This window comes from Chiloscyllium plagiosum, chromosome 41 (genome assembly GCF_004010195.1).
Source record: "Chiloscyllium plagiosum isolate BGI_BamShark_2017 chromosome 41, ASM401019v2, whole genome shotgun sequence".
Taxonomy (NCBI): domain Eukaryota; kingdom Metazoa; phylum Chordata; class Chondrichthyes; order Orectolobiformes; family Hemiscylliidae; genus Chiloscyllium; species Chiloscyllium plagiosum.
Genome location: NC_057750.1, coordinates 13,525,774 through 13,543,631, shown reverse-complemented (window position 1 = coordinate 13,543,631; position 17,858 = coordinate 13,525,774). Strand labels below are relative to the sequence as shown.

Sequence of the window (17,858 nt, the reverse complement as noted above, 5' to 3'; positions counted from 1 at the left end):
AACACTTTCTGCACTCTCTCGCTCTCTCTCCGTTAAGTGGAACACTTTCTGCACTCTCTCTCTCTCTCCGTTAAATGGACACTTTCTGCACTCTCTCTCTCCATTAAACGGAACACTTTCTGCACTCTCTCTCTCCATTAAACGGAACACTTTCTGCATTCTCTCTCTCCGTTAAATGGAACACTTTCTGCACTCTCTCTTTCCGTTAAGTGGAATAGTCTGTGCACTCTCTCTCCGTTAAATGGAACACTTTCTGCACTCTCTCTCTCTCTCTCTCTCTCCGTTAAGTGGAACACTTTCTGCACTCTCTCTCTCTCCATTAAACGGAACACTTTCTGCATTCTCTCTCTCCGTTAAATGGAAAACTTTCTGCACTCTCTCTTTCCGTTAAGTGGAATACTCTGTGCACTTTCTTTCCGTTAAATGGAACACTTTCTGCACGCTCTCTCTCTCTCTCTCTCCCCGTTAAGTGAAACACTTTCTGCACTCTCTCTCTCTCTCTCTATTAAGGGGAATAATCTGGGCACACTCTCTCTGTTAAATGGAACACTTTCTGCACTCTCTCTCTCCGTTAAGTGGAACACTTTCTGCACTCTCTCTCTCCGTTAAGTGGAACACTTTCTGCACTCTCTCTCCATTAAGTGGAATACTTTCTGCACTCTCGCTCCCCATTAAGTGGAACACTTGCTGCACTCTCTCTCGCTCTCTATCCATTAAATGGAACACTTTCTGCACTCTCTCTCTCTCTCCATTAAGTGGAATACTCTGTGCACTCGCTCTCCGTTAAATGGAACACTTTCTACACACTCTCTCTCCCGTAAGTGGAACACTTTCTGCACTCTCTCTCCCGGTTAAATGGAATACTTTCTGCACTCTCTCTCCCCGTTAAGTGAAACACTTTCTGCTCTCTCTCTCTCTATCTCCATTAAGTGGAATACTTTCTGCACTCTCTCTCTCTCTCCGTTAAGTGGAACACTTTCTGCATTCTCTCTCCGTTAAGGGGAATACTTTCTGCACTCTCTCTCTCCGTTAAGTGGAACACTTTCTGCACTCTCTCTCTCCATTAAATGCAACACTTTCTGCACACACTCTCTCCGTTAAGTGGAACACTTTCTGCACTCTCTCTCTCCGTTAAGGGGAATACTCTGTGCACTCTCTCCGTTAAGTGGAACACTTTCTGCACTCTCTCTCTCTCTCGCTCCGTTAAGTGGAACACTTTCTGCACTCTCTCTCTCCGTTAAGTGGAACACTTTCTGCACTCTCTCTCCGTTAAGTGGAACCCTTTCGGCACTCTCTCTCCGTTAAGTGGAACACTTTCTGCACTCCCTCTCTCCGTTAAATGGAACACTTTCTGCACTCTCTCTCTCCGTTAAGTGGAATACTTTCAGCACTCTCTCTCTCCCTCCGTTAAGTGGAACACTTTCTGCACTTTCTCTGCCCGTTAAGTGGAATACTTTCAGCACTCTCTCCCTCCCTCCGTTAAGTGAAACACTTTCTGCTCTCTCTCTGTTAAATGGAATACGTTCTGCACTCTCTCTCCCCGTTAAGTGGAACACTTTCTGCATTCTCTCCCTCCCTCCGTTAAGTGAAACACTTTCTGCTCTCTCTCTCTCTCTGTTAAATGGAATACTTTCTGCACTCTCTCTCCCCGTTAAGTGGAACACTATCTGCACTCTCTCTCTCTCTCCATTAAGTGGAACACTTTCTGTACTCTCTCTCCCCGTTAAGTGGAACACTTTCTGCACTCTCTCTCTCTCTCTCTCTCTCCGTTAAGTGGAACACTTTCTGCACTCTCTCTGCCCGTTAAGTGGAATACTTTCAGCACTCTCTCCCTCCCTCCGTTAAGTGAAACACTTTCTGCTCTCTCTCTCTGTTAAATAATACGTTCTGCACTCTCTCTCCCCGTTAAGTGGAACACTTTCTGCACTCTCTCTCTCTCTCCATTAAGTGGAACACTTTCTGTACTCTCTCTCCCCGTTAAGTGGAACACTTTCTGCTCTCTCTCTCTGTTAAATGGAATACGTTCTGCACTCTCTCTCCCCGTTAAGTGGAACACTATCTGCACTCTCTCTCTCCGTTAATAGAATACTTTCTACACTCTCTCTCTCTCTCTCCATTAAGTGGAACACTATCTGTACTCTCTCTCCCCGTTAAGTGGAACACTTTCTGCACTCTCTCTCTCCCCGTTAAGTGGAACACTTTCTGCACTCTCTCTCTCTCTTTCCATTAAGTGGAATACTTTCTGCACTCTCTCTCTCTTTCTCTCTCTCTCTCTCCATTAAGTGGAATACTTTCTGCACTCTCTCTCTCTCCATTAAGTGGAACATTTTCTGCACTCTCTCTCCTCGTTAAGTGGAACACTTTCTGCACTCTCTCACTCTCTCTCCATTAAGTGGAATACTTTCTGCACTCTCTCTCTCTCTCTCCATTAAGTGGAATACTTTCTGCACTCTCTCTCTGTTAAGTGGAACACTTTCTGTACTCTCGCTCCCCGTTAAGTGGAACACTTTCTGCACTCTCTCTCTCCTCGTTAAGTGGAACACTTTCTGCACTCTCTCTCCCCATTAAGTGGAACACTTTCTGCACTCTCTCTCTCTCTCTCTCCGTTAAGTGGTACACTTTCTGCACACTCTCTCTCTGTTAAATGGAACACTTCCTGTACTCTCTCTCTCCGTTAAATGGAATACTTTCTGCACTGTCTCTCTCCGTTAAGTGGAACACTTTCTGTACTCTCTCTCTCCGTTAAATGGAATACTTTCTGCACTCTCTCTCCATTAAGTGGAACACTTTCTGCACACTCTCTCTCTCTCTATTAAATGCAACACTTTCTGCACTCTCTCTCCCCGTTAAATGGAACACTTTCTGTACTCTCTCTCAGTTAAGTGGAACACTTCCTGTACTCTCTCTCTCCATTAAGTGGTACACTTTCTGCACTCTCTCTCCTCGTTAAGTGGAATACTTTCTGCACTCTCTCTCCCCGTTAAGTGGAACACTTTCTGCACTCTCTCTCCTCGTTAAGTGGAACACTTTCTGCACTCTCTCTCCCCATTAAGTGGAATACTTTCTGCACTCTCTCCCTCCCTCCGTTAAGTGAAACACTTTCTGCTCTCTCTCTGTTAAATGGAATACTTTCTGCACTCTCTCTCTCCGTTAAGTGGAACACTTTCTGCTCTCTCTCTCCGTTCAGTGGAACACTTTCTGCACTCTCTCTCTGTTAAGTGGAACAATTTCTGCACTCTCTCTCTCTCCGTTAAATGGAATACGTTCTGCACTCTTATTCTGTCTCTCTCCGTTAATTGTAACACTTTCTGCACTCTCTCTCTCCGTTAAGTGGAACACTTTCTGCACTCTCACTCTCCGTTAAATGGAATACTTTCTGCACTCTCTCTCTCCATTAAGTGGAATACTTTCTGCACTCTCTCTCTCCGTTAAGTGGAACACTTTCTGCACTCTCTCTCTCCGTTAAGTGGAACACTCTCTGCACTCTCTCTCTCCGTTAAGTGGAACACTTTCTGCACTCTCTCTCTCCATTAAGTGGAATACTTTCTGCACTCTCTCTCTCCGTTAAATGGAATACTTTCTGCACTCTCTCCCTGTTAAATGGAACACTTTCTGCACACTCTCTGTCCATTAAGTGGAATACTTTCTGCACTCTCTCTCGCTCTCTCTCCATTAAATGGAACACTTTCTGCACTCTCTCTCTCTCTCTCTCCGTTAAATGGAACACTTTCTGCACTCGCTCTCTCTCTGTTAAGTGGAACACTTTCTGCACTCTCTCTCTGTTAAGTGTAACACTCTCTGCACTCTTTCTCCGTTAAATGGAACACTTTCTGCACTCTCTCTCTCTCCATTAAGTGGAACACTTTCTGCACTCTCTCTCTGTTAAGTGGAACACTCTCTGCACTCTTTCTCCGTTAAATGGAACACTTTCTGCACTCTCTCTCTCTCCGTTAAGTGGAACACTTTCTGCACTCTCTCTCCCCGTTAAGTGGAACACTATCTGCACTCTCTCTCTCCCCGTTAAGTGGAACACTTTCTGCACTCTCTCTCTCTCCATTAAGTGGAACACTTTCTGCACTCTCTCTCTGTTAAGTGGAACACTCTCTGCACTCTTTCTCCGTTAAATGGAACACTTTCTGCACTCTCTCTCTCTCCCCGTTAAGTGGAACACTTTCTGCTCTCTCTCTCCGTTAAGTGGAACACTTTCTGCACTCTCTCTCTCTCTCTCTCTCTGTTAAGTGGAACACTCTCTGCACTCTTTCTCCGTTAAATGGAACACTTTCTGCTCTCTCTCCGTTAAGTGGAACACTTTCTGCACTCTCTCTCTGTTAAGTGAAACACTCTCTGCACTCTTTCTCCGTTAAATGGAACACTTTCTGCACTCTCTCTCTCTCTCTCTCTCCGTTAAGTGGAACACTTTCTGCACTCTCTCTCTGTTAAGTGGAACACTTTCTGCTCTCTCTCTCTCCGTTAAGTGGAACACTTTCTACACTCTCTCTCTCTCTCTCTGTTAAGTGGAACACTCTCTGCATTCTTTCTCCGTTAAATGGAACACTTTCTGCACTCTCTCTCTCTCTCTCTCTCCGTTAAGTGGAACACTTTCTGCACTCTCTCTCTCTCTCTGTTAAGTGGAACACTCTCTGCACTCTTTGTCCGTTAAATGGAACACTTTCTGCTCTCTCTCTCTGTTAAGTGGAACACTTTCTGCTCTCTCTCTCTCCGTTAAGTGGAACACTCTCTGCACTCTTTCTCCGTTAAATGGAACACTTTCTGCATTCTTTCTCCGTTAAATGGAACACTTTCTGCACTCTCTCTCTCTCTCTCTGTTAAGTGTAACACTTTCTGCACTCTCTCTCTCTCTCTCTGTTAAGTGTAACACTTTCTGCACTCTCTCTCTCTGTTAAGTGGAACACTTTCTGCACACTTTCTGCACTCTCTCTCTGTTAAATGTAACACTTTCTGCACTCTCTCTCCGTTAAGTGGAACACTTTCTGCACTCTCTCTCTCTCTCTGTTAAATGGAACACTTTCTGCACTCTCTCTGTCCGTTAAATGGAACACTTCCTGCACTCTCTCTCTGTTAAATGTAACACTTTCTGCACTCTCTCTCCGTTAAGTGGAACACTTTCTGCACTCTCTCTCTCTCTCTGTTAAATGGAACACTTTCTGCACTCTCTCTGTCCGTTAAATGGAACACTTCCTGCACTCTCTCTCTGTTAAATGTAACACTTTCTGCACTCTCTCTCCGTTAAGTGGAACACTTTCTGCACTCTCTCTCTCTCTCTGTTAAATGGAACACTTTCTGCACTCTCTCTGTCCGTTAAATGGAACACTTCCTGCACTCTCTCTCTGTTAAATGTAACACTTTCTGCACTCTCTCTCCGTTAAGTGGAACACTTTCTGCACTCTCTCTCTCTCTCTGTTAAATGGAACACTTTCTGCACTCTCTCTGTCCGTTAAATGGAACACTTCCTGCACTCTCTCTCTGTTAAATGTAACACTTTCTGCACTCTCTCTCCGTTAAGTGGAACACTTTCTGCACTCTCTCTCTCTCTCTCTCTCTAGTGGAACACTTTCTGCACTCTCTCTCTCTCTCTCTCTGTCCGTTAAGTGGAACACTTTCAAGGCAGAGGGGGAGTAGATTTATATTCCCTTCATTCCCACGAGGCAGCACTCTCTGGACTGGCCAACATTTATTGTCTATCCCTAACTGCCCAGAGGGTAGTTAAAAGTCACCTGTGGGTCTGGAGTTACACATAGGCCAGTCCAGGTAAGGATGGCAGACTTCTTCCCTAAAGAATATTAGTTTGGGTTTTTCCAGCAATTGGTAATGGTCAGCATTAGTCTGTTAATTCCAGATTTTCTTTCTGTGGAGTTTTCAAACTGCACCATCTGCCGTGGCCGGTTTCGAACCCAGGCCCCTTTGGTCTCAGGATTAACTGTCCCGTGACAATAGCATTAGGCCATCAACTCCCCATTTCTTGCGGGGTGTGAGCCTGTGGAAATCTCTACCACAGGAGACAGCGGAGGTTGGGTCACTAAATCTATTCAAAATAAAAATGAGACTGATAAGCTTTTAGATTTTAAAGACATCAAAAGGGCTATGGAGAAAAAGCACAAAACTAGCATTGAGATAGAGGAGCAGCCGAGGGTGCAGAAGGCACTTACAAGGATATTGCCAGGGTTTGAGCTACAGGGAGAGGCTGAACAGGCTGGCGCTGTTTTCCCTGGAGCGTCAGAGGCTGAGGGGTGACTTTATTGATGTTTATAAAATTATGAGGGGCATGGATAGGATAAATAGACAAAGTCTGTTCCCTGGGGTGGGGGAGTCCAGAACTAGAGGGCATAGGTTTAGGGTGAGAGGGGAAAGATATAACAGAGACCTAAGGGGCAACTTTTTCACGCAGTGGGTGGTACGTGTATGGAATGAGCTGCCAGAGGAAGTGGTAGATGTAGGTACAGTTACAACATTTAAAAGAAATTAGGACAGGTGTGAGGGTTGAAGGGGATGTGGGCCAAATGTAGGAAATGGGACTGGTTTAGTTGAGGAAATCTGATTAGCATGGACACAGCTGGGCTGAAGGGTCTGTTTCTGTGTTGTATGACGCTATCATATGGAATGACAGAGCACGTTTGACGGCCCGAACTGCCTGCTCCTATCCCTAGCTTGGGAGAGACCAGCAGGAAGGTTGGGATTGTGGGTTGGAGGATTCACTTCAGCTGACCTGAGTGTATGGGCAGAGCAGGCGCAAAGGGCCGTAGGCTCCTGACTCAAGGTTATGGGAAGGGCAAGGAGGAAAGGGCTGCTCTGCATTGCCGACAGGCGAGTGGCTCAGGAGATTGCAAACCTGCGCTCCCTCGGCCCAGTGGAACGACTGCACTGTCACGTCCAGGCGAGTGACCAGCATCTGCCGACGGCATACGTACTCAACACTCAGCGCTTGATGGATCTCCTTCAGGTTCTCCTGTGGCAAGGAATACGGCAGGGTTAGTGAGGATCTTTCTTCGCTCTTCATTCTACCGGGAGGGGATGGGCATCGCTGCCACCTGTGGGACGTCGCCATGATGAGCACGTGGGACAGGGTTACCTGTTTCCCCCCCCGCCCCCACTCAAACCGGGCAATGCCCAACTTCCACCTTGGCAACCGGCCAAGGTGGGCACTCAGTGGCACCCCAGGGGGGCAGTATTCTTGTCTTGCCGCGCACCTCAGGTCAAGGGGCACCAACAACCCTCAGGCGAATGGCACCAGATGCCCCGCCCCTCCCCCAACTCAGACTCAGCTAAGAATCGCCGGGAATGGAGCAAAGGGAATGGACTCACTCTCTTACCCGGGAGGAGCGGGGCGTGGGGACGCCGGCTGGTGTTCATCCCCCACCCCGTGAAGTGGTGTTGGTGACTGGGAATGAGGAAATTCCCACCCGGGTAACACTGCCCAGTGCAGGAGAGGGTCTGGACGGGCAGGGGATGGGGTGGGGGGGGGGGGGGGGAATAGCTCAGACAGCGTTGGCCATCTTTCTTTGCGAAGGTTACAGAGAGACAGCGGGAGGTGACACCGTACCCATTGTTCCGGCCCCAGGCTCTTGCTCAGCAGGGCTTTTCCCACTCCACCCTCCGGCAACCCGGCACTGACATCTCGGAGCTGGAAAACAAATATTCACACGGGTTAGATTAGATTACTTACAGTGTGGAAACAGGCCCTTCGGCCCAACAAGTCCACACCGACCCGCCGAAGCGCAACCCACCCATACCCCTACATTCACCCCTTACCTAACACTATGGGCAATTTAGCATGGCCAATTCACCTGACCTGCACACCTTTGGATTGTGGGAGGAAACTGGAGCACCCGGTGGAAACCTACGCAGACACGGGGAGAACGTGCAAACTCCACACAGTCAGTCGCCTGAGTCGGGAACTGAACCCGGGTCTACAGGCGCTGTGAGGCAACAGTGCTAACCACTGTGCCACCGTGCCGCCCATGAATGGGTTAGACACAGGGTGGATTCATTCATCGCACACGTGCAGAGTTGGCCCCTTCCCAGCATGCATTTCTATGCCTCCTCATTGCACATGTCTGTGTCTACACACACAGACAAGTTCATATTAAAGACACCCTCACAGGTTACATTGCTCACTGTCCTGTGAAGCTCGGCTCTACCTCCTTAGGGAAACACAGCCAATTGAACAATTCACGGGACACTTTCAAAGCTGCACAGAAACAGACCCTTCGGCCCTAAACCGTCCATGCTGACCAGGTTTCCTAAACATTACTGTTCCCATTTACCTGTGTTTGGCCCACATCCCTCTCACCCCCTTCCTATTCATGCCCAAACGTCTTTTAAATGTTGTAATTGTACCAGCCCCCTCCACGTCCTCTACAGCTCATTCCATACACGCACCACCCTGTGTGTGAAAAGGTTGCCCCTTTTATATCTTTCCCCTCTCACCTTAAACCTATGCCCTCTAGTTTTGGACACCCCCACCCACCCCAAGACCTTGGCTATTCACCCTATCCATCACCCTGCCCTTGATTTTATAAACCTCAATAAGGTCATCCTTCAGCCCCTGGCGCTCCAGGGAGAAAGAGAGTCCCAGTATATCCAACCTCTCCTTATAACTCAAACCTTTCGGTCTCGTTAACGTCCTTGGAAATCTTTACTGCGCCCTTTCCGGATTGACAACATCCTTCCTCTAGCAGGGCGACCAGAATTGTACGCAGCGCTCACCAATGTCTTGCCCAGTTATAACACGATGGCCCAGCGCCTGTACTCAGTGCTCTCACTGGTGAAGGCAAGTGTGCTGTCGTCTGACAAACAAACTGAACTCTCAGCAAACAAAAATAAACAAGAGCTGAAACCTTCAAGGAAATCAACCACAAATGCAATGTTTCGATGTTTCATATCATTTTAAATCGCAAGGGGGCTTCAGACAACTCCTCCGACATACCCTCCCCCCACCAATGTCTCCAGGCTCCTTACTTTAGTTTCCAGGTCTCTAAAGAGTTGGGGCACAGGGGTGTCTCGGGTGGGTTCAGCCATACCCAGCGTCTGGCACAGAGGCTGCAGTTCTTTGAGGATCTCGTTGTCATCACCATCGCCAGCGTCCCTCGGTACCTGGCACTGCGCCAAGGGCTTCCTGGCGTGTAAGATTCTAGCTGCCAGGAGCTCCGAGCCCAGGAACACTGAAACCAAAGTCAAAGTGACAGACATCAACTGGCGCCCAGTGGCACAGGAACAGAGGTAACTAGAGCACCAAGGAGGCCGTTCAGCTCTTCGGGCCTGCCCCACCCTACCCTACGATCTGGGCTCAGCATCCAGCTCAGTCCCCTGTTCCCACTTTCTCCCGGTCCCCTTTGATTCCTTTATCCCGAAGAGCTCTATCTAACTCCTTCTTGAAAACGTTCAATGTTTTGGTCTGAACCATTTTCTGTGGCAGAGAGTTCTACAGGCTTCCCCAATCTCTGGGTGGGGACATTTATAGAGTTAAACACCCACAGAATCAAACCCTTCGGTCCAACTCGTCCATGCCAACCAGATATCATAGATTAATCTAGTCTCATTTGCCAGCACTTGGCCCATATCCCTCTGAACACTTCTCATTCATATAACCATCCTGACGTCTTTTAAATGCTAAAATTGTACCAGCCTCCACCACTTCCTCCGGCAACTTATTCCATACACGTACCATCCTCTGCGTGAAAACGTTGCCCCTTAGGTCCCTTTTAAATCTTTCCCTTCTCACCTTAAACCTGTGCCCTCTGGTTCTGGACTCCCCCACCCCAGGGAAAAGACTTGGTCTATTTATCCTATCCATGCCCCTCACGATTTTATAAACCTTGTTAAGCTCACTCCTCAGCCTCCGACACTCCAGGGAAAACAGCCCCAGTCTGTTCAACCTATCCCTCCATCCCTGGCAACATCTTTGTAAACCTTATCTGAACCCTTTGAGGATTAGCATCTTTCTGAACACAAGGAGGCTAGAATTGAACTCAAGAATTGGCCTAACCAATGTCCTGTACAGCCATAACATAATGACCCAACTCCTGTACTCAATGCTCTGGCCAATAAAGGAAAGTATACCAAACGCCTTCTTCACTATCCTATCTACTTGTAATTCTACTTTCAAGGAGCTATGAACCTGCACTCCAAGGTCTCTTTGTTCAGCAACATTCCCTAGGACCTTACCATTAAGTGTATAAAGTCCCTCTCTGATTTGCCTTTCCAAAGTGCAGCACCTCACATTTATCTAAATTAAACTCCATCTGCCACTTCGCAGCCTATTGACCCATCTGGTCCAGATCCTGTTGTACTCTGAGGTAACCTTTTTCACGGTCCACTACACCTCCAATTTTGGTGTCATCTGCAAACTTACTAACTGTCCCTTCTATGTTCACATCGAAATCATTTATATAAATGATGAAAAGCAGTGGACTCCTTGCGGCACTCCACTGGTCACAGGCCTCCAGTCTGAAAAACAACCCTCCACCACCACCCTCTGTCTTCTACCTTTAAGCCAATTTTGTATTCAATTGACTAGCGTCCCCGGATCCCATGTGGTCTAACCTCACTAACCAGTCTGCCATGCAGAACCTTGTCAAATACCTTGCTGAAGCCCAAATAGACAACATCTACTGCTCTGCCCTCATCAATCTTCTTTGTTACTTCTTCAAAAAACTCTATCAAACTCGTGAAACACGATTTTCCATGCACAAAGTCATGCTGACTATCCCTAATCAGTCCTTGCCTTTCCAAATACATATAAATCTCGTCCCCTCAGGATTCCCTACAACAACTTGCCCACCACCGACATCAGGCTCACTGGTCTATAATTCCCTGGCTTGTCCTTACCATCCTTCTTAAATAATGACATCACGCGAGCCAACTTCCGGTCTTCCGGCACCTCACCTGTAACTATCCATGATGCAAATATCTCAGCAAGGGGCCCAGCAATCACTTCCTAGTTTCCCACAAAGTTCTGGGAAATACCTGGCCAGGTCCCAGGAATTTATCCACCTTTATGCATTTTAAGACCTCCAGCACCTCCTCCTCTGTAACATGGACACTTTTCAAGACATTGCTATTTATTTCCCCCAAGCTTCCGAGCTTCCAAGCCCTTCTCCCCGGTAAATATTGAGGTGAAATATTCATTTCGTTTCTCACCCATCTCCTGTGGCTCCGTCATTGATCTTTAAGGGGCCCTATTCTCTCCCTAGTTACCTTTTTTGCCCTGAATGTATTTGTGGAATCTCTTTGGATTCTCCTTAAATCCTATTTCCCAAAGCTATCTCATGTCCTATTTTTGTCCCTCTGATTTCCCAGAGTATTCTCCTGCTGCCGTCGTACTCCGAGGGATTCACCCAACCCCAGCTGTCTATAGCTGAGGTACACCTCCTTCCTTTTCCTAACCAGTACCTCAGTTTCTCCAGTCATCCAGCATTCCCTCCACCTACCAGCTTTGCTCTTTAAATAACAGGAACGCACTGTCTCTGAACTCAATATCGTATCTCTTCATCTCAGTCCTAAACGAATGACCATGTACCCTTCGACTGTGGCCCCATTGGGAACGTCCTTCCTGCACCTAACCTGTTAGAATTTCACAGGTTTCTCTGAGAATCCCCCTCATTCTTCCAAACTCCAGTGTGTACAGTCCTAACTGACTCAAACTCTCCTCAGTGCTGCCGTCCGAGGGATCAGTCTGGTGACCCTCCGTCGCTGGACTCCCTCCATCACCAGAACATCCTCCTTCAGATAAGGGGACCAAAACTGACCACAATACCCCAGGGTGTGGTCTCCCCACGGTCCCGAGACAATTGCGGTGGTGGAGGGAGTAGATGTCTGTGGCCTCAGCTGGAGTATTGGATCTAACTCTGAACACCACATAGGTTGTTCTGTTATAACGTGATAGTTCTGTTCCTCCGTCACCCCATACTGTAGAAAATCACAGCACGGAAAACCACTACAAAAAACAAAGAAAATTTACAGCCCAGGAACAGCCCCTCCAAGCCTGAGCCGATCCAAATTCACTGTCCAAACCTGTCGCCCAATTCCTAAGCATCTGTATCCCTCTGCTCCCCACCTACTCAGGCATCTGTCCAGACGCATCTTAAATGAATCTCCCGTACCTGCCTCTACCACCTCTTCTGGCAACGTGTTCCAGGCACTTACCACCCTCTGTGTGAAGTACTTGCCGCGTGTATCCCCCTTAAACTTTTTACCTCTCACCTTGAATGCATGACCTCTCATTATGGAATCTCTCACCCTGGGAGAAAGCTTATGTCTATCCACCCTGTCTATACCCTTCTGATCCACCACCTGTGAATTGGGAGAGAAGGGAAATGGAAGAGTTTGGTTCAGGAGCTAGCTCTGGAATGGCTGGCTAATCCGTGTTATTGCTCCTTTTAGTTACTAGGCCTCAGGCTCGGCAGATGAGGCCTCAGTGTGTCTGTCCACGATGAACTCCAGGGTGGGTACTGTGCTATGAGTGCAGTGTGGACACTCTCCACCACCACCACTGGCAATCCCACACGTACCCCACCTCCATTACACAGTGGGATCTAGCTTCTCCCCCTCACACCCTGTCTCTCCAACACATCGTCAGATACTTACACAGCAGCTGGAGACAGCTCTCTGTGTTGTTCAGCCTGGAGGTCACATCGCCCGCGGTGAGTGACGGATAGGGGCAGCGCAACTCATTCACCAAGCCGCTGGCTTCCAGTTGGAAGGTTTCCGAATCTTCAGGGCCTACAGAGCGGAAACAGAGCCTGTGAGCAAGTCGGATTGGATCCACCAAAGGCCAGCCGACCCACACTGCCTGTGCCACGTGCCACATAGCAACCGAATTGGGGTGAGGCGAGGGGAAGGAGAGGGGACGGCGGGTGAGATAAGGGAATGGGAAACAGCCATTCAGCCCATCGAGCGGGCTCTGCTATTTAACCTGATCAGAATGCGGCCCACAATTGTGTTTACCTGTCTTCCACCTGCCCCCTCCACCTGCCCCCACCAACAACACTAATGTTCCTTGTGGATCGCTTCAACTTTTCTTTCAGAGACCAGCCTCTTGTTCCGTGGGGGGATGGGGGGGGAAAGAGGGAGCGTATCCCACAGGTCAGTGCCCGTCTGGTGCTGTTGTTATTGTCCTGCAAGCACTGACTGACTGACGTGTTCAGCTCCACTCCCTTCACCGAGCCTCCCTGCGTTACTCCAGAGCTCCGACTGCTGAATGATTCCCCAGACGGAATTGTCATTAACCGCCCTGGGTTACCCTGAAGGGGCATTGGAGAGCCCCCCTCCCCCCCCCCACCACGGGTGCAGCGCTGTCCTTCGGTACGGGCAGAATCACCACTGGCACATTCACACGTGACGGCGCTGGCACGCCCCAATGCCATCGCCACGCGATTGTATGGCACTGCCGCTGGGCATCCATCAGCCTTTCGTGACCTCCACCCTCACCGACCAGCTGACTGCATTACTCGGGGGGGCGGGGGCACTGGGGAGGGGTTAAGGGGCAGTGGGGGAGAGAAGAGACAGCACTCCACTGGGTCAACCACTTTCTAACACATTTCAGGGGCACCAGGCCACGTATGTTACATGTGAGACCATCAGGGCAGTGCCACAGAATGCCACTGGTAGGGGCATCAGGCTGCACGGGTAGCGAGTGCGCCTGGCTGGCATCTCCCCTTCACTCTCTCCCCACCCCCAAAACTGCACTTCCCCCACCCCCCACACACACACACTGTAATCTGCAACAAATGTCCTGAGGGTGGGATGTATGGCCTTGGGGAGCGGTCTCTCAGGGGGGTGGGGAGCCGGAGTCCCCAGATTCTCCCCTTCACTCTCTCCCCACCCCTAAAACTGCCCTTCCCCCCCCCCCCACCCCCCACACACACACACTGTAATCTGCAGCAAATGTCCTGAGGGTGGGATGTATGGCGTTGGGGAGCGGTCTCTCAGGGGAGTGGGGAGCCGGAGTCCCCAGATCCCATCACGAGAGGCCTGACTGAGGCCTGTATCACAACAACAAATTGCATTCCCATAGTTGTCTCTGTACAGCCCCTGCAGGATGTGGGCACCCATTGGTACAACCAGTACATGCTGCCCACCCCTTCAGCCAGTGTGTTCCACTTGGGTCATTTCAGGGGGCAGTTAAGAGTCACTGTGGGTCTAGAGTCACATGACAGAATGGGAGCAGAGTTGCTGGGTAGCAAGAGGCCATTCAGCCCATCAGCTGGTTAAATGAGCATACTGACTTAGTGCAACTCCCCTGATTTCTCCTCATAACCTGAAACGCTTCTATTTGAATAATCATCTAGTGGCGTATTTAGGCCCTATGTAAGCCAGACCAGGTAAGGATGGCAGATTTCCTTCCCTGAAGGGCCAGATGGGGTTTTTACAACAATTGGTTGTTCTGATCACCATCAGTATAACTTCCTTTCAATGTCAGGTTTGTTTCTTGAATTTGGATGCCCTGGTGGGATTTGAACCTCAGAACTTAAGCCTGGGGCCTCTGGATAGCGATTCCACCGTCAGTATCTCTTTCCCAAAACACAGTGAAATATTCTGAGGCACACCTTCACAGGCAGTTTAGAGTCAGAGAAAAACTGTCTGCACCAGGAAGGAGAGGGGACGTTTGTGGGTGTGGTGCCAATCAAGCGGGGGTTGCTTTGTCCTGGATAGTGTCGAGCTTTTTGAGTGTTGTTGGAGCTGCCCCCATCCAGGGGCAAGTGGGGAGTATTCCCTCACACTCCTGACTTGGGCCTTGTAGATGGTGGACAGGCTTGGGGGAGTCAGGGGGTGAGTTCCTCGCTGCAGTATACCTAGCCTCTGACCTGCTCATGTAACCATAGTATTTATTTGGCAAGTCCAGGTCAGCTTCTGGTCAATGGTAACCCTCAGGATGTTGATAGTAGGGGAATTCAGTGATTGTCAAGGAGCGGTGATTAGATCGCCTGTGATTGGTGATTCATAGCCTGGCATTTATGTGGCATCTACTTGTCACTCCAAGTCTGGATATCCACATTTCCCTTCCCCCCCACATTATCCCAGTCCCAAGCCTCCAACTCGGCACCCCCCTCCGGACCCGTCCATCACTGCCCCCCTCTGACCTATCACCTTCATCCCCTCTCATTTATCTCTCAGCCCCGGCCCACAAACCTCATTCCTGATCAAGGGCTTTTGCCCGAAACGTCGATTCTCCTGCTCCTCGGGTGCTGCCTGACCTGCTGTGCTTTTCCAGCACCACACTCTCCACTCAAGCCTGGATATTGTCCAGATCTTGGTGCATTTGAACACGGACTGCTGCAGTATCTGAGGGGTCAGGGAGGGTGCTGAACATTGTGTAATCATCGGCAAATATCCTCACTTCTGGAGGGTCATTGATGAAGCAGCTGAAGATGGTTGGGGCCTAGGACACTACCCTGAGGGGCTCCTGCAGAGATGTCCTGGAGCTGAGATGACTGACCTCCAACAACCACGACCATCTTCCTGTGTGTCACATATGGCTCTAGTCAGCAAAGAGTTCGCCCCCCCACCCCAATACCCATCAATTCCAGATTTAATAGTTTTTTTTTCTCCAGATTGCAGACATCCCTGACTGCTAGAATTTTAATCCGGGCAGGGATTGGCAACTATCAAAACAGGAGAAAGTGAGGTCTGCAGATGCTGGAGATCAGAGCTGAAAATGTGTTGCTGGAAAAGCGCAGCAGGTCTGGCAGCATCCAGGGAACAGGAGAATCGATGTTTCAGGCATAAGCCCTTCTTCTCCTGAAGAAGGGCTTATGCCCGAAACGTCGATTCTCCTGTTCCCTGGATGCTGCCTGACCTGCTGCGCTTTTCCAGCAACACATTTTCAGCAACTATCAAGACAGCATTGGATGATTATTTGAACAGAGATGGTGTGTGTTGAAAGGGCAGGAGTGTGGCACTCTGGGTAATAGAGCCAGGCACGATGGGCCGAATGGCCTGCACTGTAACGATTCTGTGATGGAGGGGATGGGGGGGACAATTAGGAGATGGCCTGAAGGAACCTTGCTGTGATTTTTTTACGGACAACCCGACAGCCAGGAGGCCTTTCCTTCCTCTTGTTCCCAAATAAAGAGGACCCCGCGCTCGCTCACCCGTCGTCGGGGTGATGCATTCCTCCAGAGGGCTTATGGACTTCAGCTCAGACGCCAGCCAGGAACACAAGGCGGTAAAGTGGAGGGAGCATGGACCCTCGCTCGCTGCCTGGCAAAGCATGCCCTCTTCGACCAGAGGCCCGGGGGACCTGAAATGCACAGGGCGGGAAACAGAGACTTGAGAACGTGACCAGCGATACTCCTCACCGATCACACAACCCCTAAGGTGCCGGAAGAGACCACTCGGCCCTTCGAGTCCACACCGACCCTCCAAAGGACATCCCACCCGAGCCCAGCCTCTTACCCTGTAACCCTGCACGTCCCATGGCTAACCCGCCCAACCTGCACATCCCTGGACACCATGGCCTTTCCACCTCATCTTTGGACTGTGGCAGAAAACTGGAGCACCCGGAGGAACACCCACGCAGACACGGGGAGTACGTGCAAAGGCAACTTCACTCAGACTTAGCTGAAAATAATTGCAACAGATCGTATCCCCTGCCAGAGGGTCTCTAACAAAGTGAAATAGAGAGAATGCTGGAGAAACTCAGATCTGCAGCCTCTGAGGAGAGAGGACACAGAGTGAATGCTTCATGTGCAGGAAGATAGGATTAGTTTGGAATGGCATTACGGTCAGCACAGACACAGTGGGCCGAATGGCCTGGACTGTTCGAAGCTTACATGCTGCCGGATCTGCTGAGCTTCCCCAGCACCTTCAGGTCTCAGATTTCCAGCATCTGTGGTACTTCTTAAAACTTTTGGTCCAGCACTTTCTGTTTCAGGTCAAAAGCTCTTGCCAACTGTGCCTTTCTGGAGGCTTTGAGTTTTCACGGGAGGCCGAACAGGCCGGGGCTTTTATCCCTGGAGCGTCGGAGGCTGAGGGGTGACATTAGAGAAGTTTATAAAATCACGAGGGGCACGGAAAGGGTGAATCGCCAAAGTCTTTTCCCCAGGGGAGGGGAGTCCCGAACTAGAGTTTAAGGCGAGAGGGGAAAGATTTAAAAGGGACCTATGGGGTAATTTTTTTAAAGAGAGGGTGGTGTGTGTATGGAAAGAACTGCCAGAGGAAGTGATTGAGGCTGCTACAATTACAGCATTTAAAAGGCATCTGGATGGGTATATGAATAGGAAGGGTTTGGAGGGATATGGGCCGGGTGCTGGCAGGTGGGACTAGATTAATTTAGGATATCTGATTGGCATGGACAGGTTGGACCGAAGGGTCTGTTTCCATGCTGAATGGTTCTACGACTCTCTGACTTACCCCAAGGCTCTGAGTGTCTGCACCACATCCCCTTCCATCCACACACACTGTGCGTCCCTCTCGGTCTCTGACTCCATTCTCTCTCTGTCTGTGTCTCCCTCTGTCTCTATTCTCTCTCTCTCTGTGTCCCCCTCTGTCTCTATTCTCTCTCTCTCTGTGTCCCCCACTCTCTCCATCTGTGTGTCCCCCTCTGTCTCTGTCACAGTCTCCATTCTCTCTCTGTCCCTCACTCCCTCCCTCTAGTGTGAGGGAGCCGTCTCTGTCTCTATTCTCTCTCTCTCCGTGTCTGTGTCCCCCACTCTCTCCATCTGTGTGTCCCCCTCTGTCTCTGTCACAGTCTCCATTCTCTCTCTGTCCCTCACTCCCTCCCTCTGTGTCTCTCCCTCCGTCTCTGTCTCTATTCTCTCTCTCTCCGTGTCTGTGTCCCCCACTCTCTCCATCTGTGTGTCCCCCTCTGTCTCTGTCACAGTCTCCATTCTCTCTCTGTC

The 17,858-nt window shown here is 49.6% G+C and overlaps 1 protein-coding gene across 2 annotated transcripts in view; it reads right to left on the bottom strand.

The window, feature by feature from the left end:
* The window catches only part of LOC122542875 (protein FAM98A-like), a 21,885-nt gene extending 4,381 nt beyond the window's left edge, over nucleotides 1–17,504 (bottom strand). The window contains exons 1-6 of one of the 2 annotated variants that reach the window (XM_043680985.1): nucleotides 17,371–17,504; nucleotides 16,110–16,258; nucleotides 12,604–12,738; nucleotides 8,977–9,179; nucleotides 7,559–7,639; nucleotides 6,848–6,964 (exon numbers count right to left, since the gene is read on the bottom strand). In XM_043680985.1, the coding sequence (XP_043536920.1) occupies nucleotides 6,848–6,964; nucleotides 7,559–7,639; nucleotides 8,977–9,179; nucleotides 12,604–12,738; nucleotides 16,110–16,258; nucleotides 17,371–17,447 (762 nt within the window). In that variant the 5' untranslated portion in view covers nucleotides 17,448–17,504. The remainder of the gene's footprint in view (nucleotides 1–6,847; nucleotides 6,965–7,558; nucleotides 7,640–8,976; nucleotides 9,180–12,603; nucleotides 12,739–16,109; nucleotides 16,259–17,370) is intronic. The other variant, XM_043680986.1, reaches the window with a different exon arrangement.
* Nucleotides 17,505–17,858: the final 354 nt, after the last annotated feature.